Source organism: Rhinopithecus bieti, unplaced genomic scaffold (genome assembly GCF_001698545.2).
Source record: "Rhinopithecus bieti isolate Rb0 unplaced genomic scaffold, ASM169854v2 scaffold_1558, whole genome shotgun sequence".
NCBI lineage: Eukaryota > Metazoa > Chordata > Mammalia > Primates > Cercopithecidae > Rhinopithecus > Rhinopithecus bieti.
Genome location: NW_016803701.1, coordinates 1,549,227 through 1,558,992, shown reverse-complemented (window position 1 = coordinate 1,558,992; position 9,766 = coordinate 1,549,227). Strand labels below are relative to the sequence as shown.

General features: G+C 36.3%; 1 protein-coding gene across 17 annotated transcripts in view; it reads left to right on the top strand.

The window, feature by feature from the left end:
• Window positions 1–9,766, top strand: part of ADAM22 (ADAM metallopeptidase domain 22) — a 267,397-nt gene that overhangs the window by 198,673 nt on the left and 58,958 nt on the right. For all 17 annotated transcript variants that reach the window (XM_017851598.1, XM_017851584.1, XM_017851576.1 and 14 more), the window contains one exon: window positions 8,864–8,963. In XM_017851598.1, the coding sequence (XP_017707087.1) occupies window positions 8,864–8,963 (100 nt within the window). The remainder of the gene's footprint in view (window positions 1–8,863; window positions 8,964–9,766) is intronic.

The following is a 9,766-nucleotide window of genomic DNA, read 5'->3' as shown; positions in this document are numbered from 1 at the left end:
ATAATAAAAATAAATAATAATAATAATAATAATAAAGTATTTCTCCAAAATCTTTGTACTTTTGTTTAGTAATGAGAGGAAATGATAAAAGTTCTATAGTTGCAGTTTTAACAATTAATTTCATACTGGAGATTCTTGTCTTTTAAATCCTACATAGTATATTTGATTATCCTGATTATTAAAATGTTTAATAGATAATCTGCATAGCATTAAGCATATACAGTGAAGTCAAATGGCTACCTTCAGATACGTACAGCTGTGTACACTGGAATTCTTACATTAAAGAGATGCAAGTAAGAGAAAAGCCGTTTGTATAAAACTATGGGATATGATGCAATAATTTGATTACGCCAAATATCACCAAGCAGCAGTAATTATGGACATTTGTTCCCATGGGTACATTCCCTACCATTTCTACTTTCTGAAGTTCTGTACAGCTAAATATTAGAAAGCAGGGTTGAAATGAATACCTTCAGTCCTATTTAAAGGTACAAAAATTAAAATTTGAAGGATGCACTGAATACAATAGCTATATTATTCTGTGAAACAGAAGTTGTGGGGGCAGAGGCAGGGGGGAGACATGATATCTGCCTTCAGATATTTGAAGGGGCTATGTTAAGGCAGAGGAATATGGCTTTATATAGTTAAGAATACAGAACTGTTCACAAGTTAGAAGTCAGATGTGGAAAAATAAAGGTAAGAACAATTCACAAATTTTCAACTGTTCATATATTTTAAAACCTTCCCTGTTGGGGAGTATACTGTCACTGCCAAGTGCTGGAGAATAGACTGAGCTTTCTCCCAGCTCTGCAGTAGGCGGGAGGGTGGGCTTGGCTGTGACCCCTGAGGGTGCTTTTACAGAGAGGCCTTTATAGGAGGCTCAACTAGACTTTGACTTCTAAGAGTCCTACACTAAGAGTTAGTGACTTTTTACTTTGGCAGTATGGATCTAACTCAGGTTTTGACCAGTAGGATAAAGAGGGACTTTGGGGCTGGACATGGTGGCTCACATCTGTAATCCCAGCACTTTGGGAGGCTGAGGCAGGCAGATCACCTGAGGTCAGGAGTTCAAGACCAGCCTGGCCAACATGGTGAAACCCCATCTCTACTAAAAATACAAAAATTAGCTGGGTGTGGTGGCAGGTACCTGTAATCCCAGCTAATCCCAGCTACTAAGGAAGCTGAGGCAGGAAAATTGCTTGAACCCAGGAGGCTTAGGTTGCAGTGAGCTGAGATCATGCCACTGTACTCCAGCCTGGGCAACAAGAATAAGACTCCATCTCTAAATAAATAAATAAATAAATAAATAAATAAATAAATAAATAAAATGAGACTCCATTTCTAAATAAATAAATAAATAAATAAATAAAAGGAGGGACTTTGAAAAAAGACCTATTTAAATTTGATAACTCTGGCAGAGATATGTTGGATGGATTAGAGGAAAAGGTGATAAAGACATTGGCTGGAGTAAAAGCATTGCAAGGAAAAGGAAGTAATATTGTTACTGTAAAACAGGTGGCTTGGTTGGTCACTTGGTGGGTATCAACTTAATTATCATAACCAAGGAAGATTAAATGAAAGAGATTTTATTACTTTTAACAAGTAAGTAGAATACCATGGATAGTTCCCAAAGCAGTGTCTCCCTGAGCTGGAGGCTGTGTCAGGTTTTATAAGCATAGGGTAATGAGGCATGATCTGATTAGATCTTGCAGTGAGGTGGTGCTAGGAGGCATTATCGGACTGGATGCCAGAGCTCTATCTGATTGGATAGTGGATCCTGTCATTCAGTGTATATTAGTTTGTTTTCATTGTTATAAATGAAAACCTGAGATTGGGTAATTTATAAAGAAAAGAGGCTTACTTGGCTCACAGTTCTGCAGGCTGTACAAGCATGGCACCAGCATCTGCTTGGTTTCTGGTGAGATCTCAGGAAACTTTTACTCATGACAGAAGGCAAGGGGAAGCAGGTGTGTCACATGGCAAGAGAGTGAGCAGGGGAGAAGGAGGGGTGCTAGACTCTTTTAACAACCAGATCTCGTGTAAACTTATTATCAGCCATTTCCTCTTGAAGGGCACTAAGCCATTCATGGGACTCTCTCATTAGACCCCAGTCTCAATATTGGGGTCATATTTTAACATGAGATTTGGAGGGGACAAACATCCAAACTTTATCATCGTGTCTGCTGCTTAATTCAGTTCCTGCTTCTCAGCTGAGCATTTAGATTCCTCCTGTGGTTGCACCATTGGTTCATCTGAGCATGGTCAGGCTATGTGACCTGAGGGTCCATGGCAACTGAGAAACAATTCATAACATTATTACATAAAAGTTGAACCAGATTGGTCTGGTGCAGCTACAATATGTGTAAGAAACTTTCAAATGAAGAATAAAGTTTATGTCTTGTTAGGATTTGTTACTTGAAAAAAACCTGGTTCCTTTGCCTGGCAAGAACAAATAACTCTTCAACAGAATGCAGGTTTTGGCTGGCCCAGTCACTCATGCCTATAATCCTAGCACTTTGAGAGAATCATTTGAGCCCAGGAGTTCGAGATCAGCCTGGGCAACATGGGGAAACTTTGTACAAACTTAAAATTAGCTGGGCATGGTGGCACATGTCTGTAGTCCCAGCTACTCAGGAGGCTGAGGTGGGAGAATCACTTGAGCCCAGGAGGTCCAGGCTGCAGTGAGCGGAGATCACACCACTGCACTCCAGCTTGGGCAACAGAGTGAGTTCCCTACCTCAAAAAAAAAAAAAAAAAAAAGAAGACACAGGTTTTGATCAATGGGAGTTTTATTACTAGTCACAAGTAAAGAGAGCTCTGGGAGTGTTCTATAGCCGAGTGTCTTCCTGAGGGAAAGCAACAGGAGGGTTTTATGGGGAGGTGGATGGGGAGAGAGTGTGTCATCGCATGTAGAGGAGGGGTCCCAGTGGTACAGATACAGTGAATCATTATGTCAGCACATAGGTTTCAAGTTACAGTAATGAAGCTATAGTTCCTCCCATGGTGGAGACTTTAGCATGGTAATGAGGAAAGTTTACTTGGGTTCATTTATAATTTGTCAGAGTTTGTCCGGAGCTGGTTCCAGCTGACTAGGTGACCACATTCTGTACAAAGTGTGGGAAAGAGCAGGCTGCAAGGCAGGAGGCTGTAAAACAGGCTGATTGTTCAAGTTGATTAAATTCCTGTAGCATCTGGAAACCCTCCTCATCTGCTTATAGGAAGTGGAAGTGAAGGAAGTAAGGGAGTTCAGACAACTTAAACCCAAGACAGCTTTATTTGGAGAGTTTAGCATGAAGCACTTTAGAAATGAGTTTAGGGTAAATAATCATTATAAATCCCATTAATTGATAACAAAGTATTAACTATGCTTAGAAAAGTAGGGATATAAATGGACAGTTTTGCAGGCTACTGGGAAACTTTATAAATCTACTCATTCTTTTTTCCCTTTTATCAAAGCTCAATGTAAAACAATGTTTTAAAATATAGAAAATAAAATTTTGGTGACTTTTCTCCAGTGATAACCTTGGTTGATATTAAAATACTGCTGTATTTTAATTCAGTATTTAACACTGTATAGTCAGCATTTTCTGAGCCTGTTCTTCAACACTGTGATCATTAATAACTATATGGTATTCTGTTTTATTACTACATCACAGTTTAGTTAACAGTTCTTACTGTTGAACATTTAGGTTATGCTTTTGTTATTTCCTGTTATAAATTGTGTGACCACAAATATCTTTGTTCCTACATCTTTGTGCACATAGCTAATTATTTCCTCAAGAAAATTTCTAAAAGTAGAATTACTAGATCCAAAGATGTGCTCTTTTGAAGATTCTTAATGCATGTTGCCAAATTATTCTCTAATCAAGATCTTTTTTCTATTGGCCTTTTATTAGTTTTTTTTTAAGAATACATTTTTTTTAAAAAAAAAAACCTCAAACCTGAAGAAGAGTTGCAAGATTAATAACAAAGAAACTTTTGTCTGGTGGATCATAAATTGCTTAGTATGCCATTACTCCTAAACACCTGACTTTGCATTTTTTACATAGAAGTACATCCTCCTACATAACCACTATACAACCAGTAAAAGTATCTAATTCTTAGCCTTCATTCAAGATTGTCCCAGGTTTGAATATTGTCATTTGTAACAAAAGGAATCACATTTCGTTTTATGTCTCTTTAGCTTCCTTCAGTCTGGAACAGTTCCTCTTTCTTTAAGACCTGACACATTTATATTATAGGTCAGTTATTTTTTGGAATGCTCTGCAGTTTGGATTCTAGCTCAGTTTTAATATTTAGGGAAGACTCATTATGAAATAAATTTTCCCAACTCTCCTTGATTTAACTTGAATGCACACGCAAATAATGAAAACCCACAGTAACTATTAGTCACCAAATGAAGAATTTAGAAATAATATTAATTGAACAAAACTCTTATAGATTGAATATAAATGTCATACATAAGTAGACTTTATTCCCTCATTTTAAAGAGTAATATACAATTTTAAGTGTTCAGTTTTCAGACATATTCACAAACGAGAAAGATGAGTTGAACCCAGCTATTGATTTTCTTCTCTTTTATAGCTATTATCTTCCTAAAAGTTCACCCAGTGTAATGTTGAAGAGTATCATGACTTCCTGAATAGTGGAGGTGGTGCCTGCCTTTTCAACAAACCTTCTAAGGTAATAAGTGTGGCTACTAAGGTTTATAATATTAATTATCAACCTTTATAAAATATTATAAATATACATTTTCAACTATTGAATCTTAGAGAGCTTTTCAACTTGCCCTATATGTACATATTCTAGATATGCTATATATCTGAATATTCAAAGTCAGCTTTAATGCTGGGCATTTTGGGCTATTCTGATGGGAATAGAAAGCAGGTAGAAATAACAGTGTTTGCTGTCTGAAAATTTCCACTTTCTTTTATATAGCCAAGTGATGATTCAGAGTTAGTTTACAAAATGGTTTTATTACTTTTCTTTTTTATTTTCTTGATGCTTATTTTTTTTTTGGTTAGCTAATCACAACTCATACAGGTAGAATGTGGGGCATATCTACCCTCATTACTCCCTATCACTGCTTTTCTGAATGAGCAGTATGTTAAAATTACAAGTATTTCTCAATATGAAAAGCAAGTCTTTCTAAAGCAGAAATGAAGACGGTCTTGGACTTTGTCACAGGCTTTTACAACTTGCAGTTCATTCTCTGGTTACTGACTAGAAAGAAGGTCTTCCTCCTGCATTTTGAAGACTTTGCATGTTAAAAAAAAATGCTTTGTCCTTGTGAATTATGTGAACTGTGAAATGCTTCTGTGCACCACAGGGATATGCACCATTGCCTTTGAAATCAATTTAATTTACCTGGTTTAATTTTCTGTTCACTACAGTGAAATTTAGAAATTTCACTGAATTGAATTGAAAAGCGAATTGACAATTTTAAGGCTCTTCAAAAGATTGGAAAGAATATTTGAACTGTGTCACTGCTGCCGTAAATGCTAAACAGTTCAAGTCTTTTTACCAAAATAATTGATTATNCTCCATCTCTAAATAAATAAATAAATAAATAAATAAATAAATAAATAAAATGAGACTCCATTTCTAAATAAATAAATAAATAAATAAATAAAAGGAGGGACTTTGAAAAAAGACCTATTTAAATTTGATAACTCTGGCAGAGATATGTTGGATGGATTAGAGGAAAAGGTGATAAAGACATTGGCTGGAGTAAAAGCATTGCAAGGAAAAAGGAAGTAATATTGTTACTGTAAAACAGGTGGCTTGGTTGGTCACTTGGTGGGTATCAACTTAATTATCATAACCAAGGAAGATTAAATGAAAGAGATTTTATTACTTTTAACAAGTAAGTAGAATACCATGGATAGTTCCCAAAGCAGTGTCTCCCTGAGCTGGAGGCTGTGTCAGGTTTTATAAGCATAGGGTAATGAGGCATGATCTGATTAGATCTTGCAGTGAGGTGGTGCTAGGAGGCATTATCGGACTGGATGCCAGAGCTCTATCTGATTGGATAGTGGATCCTGTCATTCAGTGTATATTAGTTTGTTTTTCATTGTTATAAATGAAAACCTGAGATTGGGTAATTTATAAAGAAAAGAGGCTTACTTGGCTCACAGTTCTGCAGGCTGTACAAGCATGGCACCAGCATCTGCTTGGTTTCTGGTGAGATCTCAGGAAACTTTTACTCATGACAGAAGGCAAGGGGAAGCAGGTGTGTCACATGGCAAGAGAGTGAGCAGGGGAGAAGGAGGGGGTGCTAGACTCTTTTTAACAACCAGATCTCGTGTAAACTTATTATCAGCCATTTCCTCTTGAAGGGCACTAAGCCATTCATGGGACTCTCTCATTAGACCCCAGTCTCAATATTGGGGTCATATTTTAACATGAGATTTGGAGGGGACAAACATCCAAACTTTATCATCGTGTCTGCTGCTTAATTCAGTTCCTGCTTCTCAGCTGAGCATTTAGATTCCTCCTGTGGTTGCACCATTGGTTCATCTGAGCATGGTCAGGCTATGTGACCTGAGGGTCCATGGCAACTGAGAAACAATTCATAACATTATTACATAAAAGTTGAACCAGATTGGTCTGGTGCAGCTACAATATGTGTAAGAAACTTTCAAATGAAGAATAAAGTTTATGTCTTGTTAGGATTTGTTACTTGAAAAAAACCTGGTTCCTTTGCCTGGCAAGAACAAATAACTCTTCAACAGAATGCAGGTTTTGGCTGGCCCAGTCACTCATGCCTATAATCCTAGCACTTTGAGAGAATCATTTGAGCCCAGGAGTTCGAGATCAGCCTGGGCAACATGGGGAAACTTTGTACAAACTTAAAAATTAGCTGGGCATGGTGGCACATGTCTGTAGTCCCAGCTACTCAGGAGGCTGAGGTGGGAGAATCACTTGAGCCCAGGAGGTCCAGGCTGCAGTGAGCGGAGATCACACCACTGCACTCCAGCTTGGGCAACAGAGTGAGTTCCCTACCTCAAAAAAAAAAAAAAAAAAAAGAAGACACAGGTTTTGATCAATGGGAGTTTTATTACTAGTCACAAGTAAAGAGAGCTCTGGGAGTGTTCTATAGCCGAGTGTCTTCCTGAGGGAAAGCAACAGGAGGGTTTTATGGGGAGGTGGATGGGGAGAGAGTGTGTCATCGCATGTAGAGGAGGGGTCCCAGTGGTACAGATACAGTGAATCATTATGTCAGCACATAGGTTTCAAGTTACAGTAATGAAGCTATAGTTCCTCCCATGGTGGAGACTTTAGCATGGTAATGAGGAAAGTTTACTTGGGTTCATTTATAATTTGTCAGAGTTTGTCCGGAGCTGGTTCCAGCTGACTAGGTGACCACATTCTGTACAAAGTGTGGGAAAGAGCAGGCTGCAAGGCAGGAGGCTGTAAAACAGGCTGATTGTTCAAGTTGATTAAATTCCTGTAGCATCTGGAAACCCTCCTCATCTGCTTATAGGAAGTGGAAGTGAAGGAAGTAAGGGAGTTCAGACAACTTAAACCCAAGACAGCTTTATTTGGAGAGTTTAGCATGAAGCACTTTAGAAATGAGTTTAGGGTAAATAATCATTATAAATCCCATTAATTGATAACAAAGTATTAACTATGCTTAGAAAAAGTAGGGATATAAATGGACAGTTTTTGCAGGCTACTGGGAAACTTTATAAATCTACTCATTCTTTTTTCCCTTTTTATCAAAGCTCAATGTAAAACAATGTTTTAAAAATATAGAAAATAAAATTTTGGTGACTTTTCTCCAGTGATAACCTTGGTTGATATTAAAATACTGCTGTATTTTAATTCAGTATTTAACACTGTATAGTCAGCATTTTTCTGAGCCTGTTCTTCAACACTGTGATCATTAATAACTATATGGTATTCTGTTTTATTACTACATCACAGTTTAGTTAACAGTTCTTACTGTTGAACATTTAGGTTATGCTTTTGTTATTTCCTGTTATAAATTGTGTGACCACAAATATCTTTGTTCCTACATCTTTGTGCACATAGCTAATTATTTCCTCAAGAAAAATTTCTAAAAGTAGAATTACTAGATCCAAAGATGTGCTCTTTTTGAAGATTCTTAATGCATGTTGCCAAATTATTCTCTAATCAAGATCTTTTTTCTATTGGCCTTTTATTAGTTTTTTTTTAAGAATACATTTTTTTTAAAAAAAAAAACCTCAAACCTGAAGAAGAGTTGCAAGATTAATAACAAAGAAACTTTTTGTCTGGTGGATCATAAATTGCTTAGTATGCCATTACTCCTAAACACCTGACTTTGCATTTTTTACATAGAAGTACATCCTCCTACATAACCACTATACAACCAGTAAAAGTATCTAATTCTTAGCCTTCATTCAAGATTGTCCCAGGTTTGAATATTGTCATTTGTAACAAAAGGAATCACATTTCGTTTTTATGTCTCTTTAGCTTCCTTCAGTCTGGAACAGTTCCTCTTTCTTTAAGACCTGACACATTTATATTATAGGTCAGTTATTTTTTGGAATGCTCTGCAGTTTGGATTCTAGCTCAGTTTTAATATTTAGGGAAGACTCATTATGAAATAAATTTTTCCCAACTCTCCTTGATTTAACTTGAATGCACACGCAAATAATGAAAAACCCACAGTAACTATTAGTCACCAAATGAAGAATTTAGAAATAATATTAATTGAACAAAACTCTTATAGATTGAATATAAATGTCATACATAAGTAGACTTTATTCCCTCATTTTAAAGAGTAATATACAATTTTAAGTGTTCAGTTTTCAGACATATTCACAAACGAGAAAGATGAGTTGAACCCAGCTATTGATTTTCTTCTCTTTTATAGCTATTATCTTCCTAAAAAGTTCACCCAGTGTAATGTTGAAGAGTATCATGACTTCCTGAATAGTGGAGGTGGTGCCTGCCTTTTCAACAAACCTTCTAAGGTAATAAGTGTGGCTACTAAGGTTTATAATATTAATTATCAACCTTTATAAAATATTATAAATATACATTTTCAACTATTGAATCTTAGAGAGCTTTTCAACTTGCCCTATATGTACATATTCTAGATATGCTATATATCTGAATATTCAAAGTCAGCTTTAATGCTGGGCATTTTGGGCTATTCTGATGGGAATAGAAAGCAGGTAGAAATAACAGTGTTTGCTGTCTGAAAAATTTCCACTTTCTTTTTATATAGCCAAGTGATGATTCAGAGTTAGTTTACAAAAATGGTTTTATTACTTTTCTTTTTTATTTTCTTGATGCTTATTTTTTTTTTGGTTAGCTAATCACAACTCATACAGGTAGAATGTGGGGGCATATCTACCCTCATTACTCCCTATCACTGCTTTTCTGAATGAGCAGTATGTTAAAATTACAAGTATTTCTCAATATGAAAAGCAAGTCTTTCTAAAGCAGAAATGAAGACGGTCTTGGACTTTGTCACAGGCTTTTACAACTTGCAGTTCATTCTCTGGTTACTGACTAGAAAGAAGGTCTTCCTCCTGCATTTTGAAGACTTTGCATGTTAAAAAAAAATGCTTTGTCCTTGTGAATTATGTGAACTGTGAAATGCTTCTGTGCACCACAGGGATATGCACCATTGCCTTTGAAATCAATTTAATTTACCTGGTTTAATTTTCTGTTCACTACAGTGAAATTTAGAAATTTCACTGAATTGAATTGAAAAGCGAATTGACAATTTTAAGGCTCTTCAAAAGATTGGAAAGAATATTTGAACTGT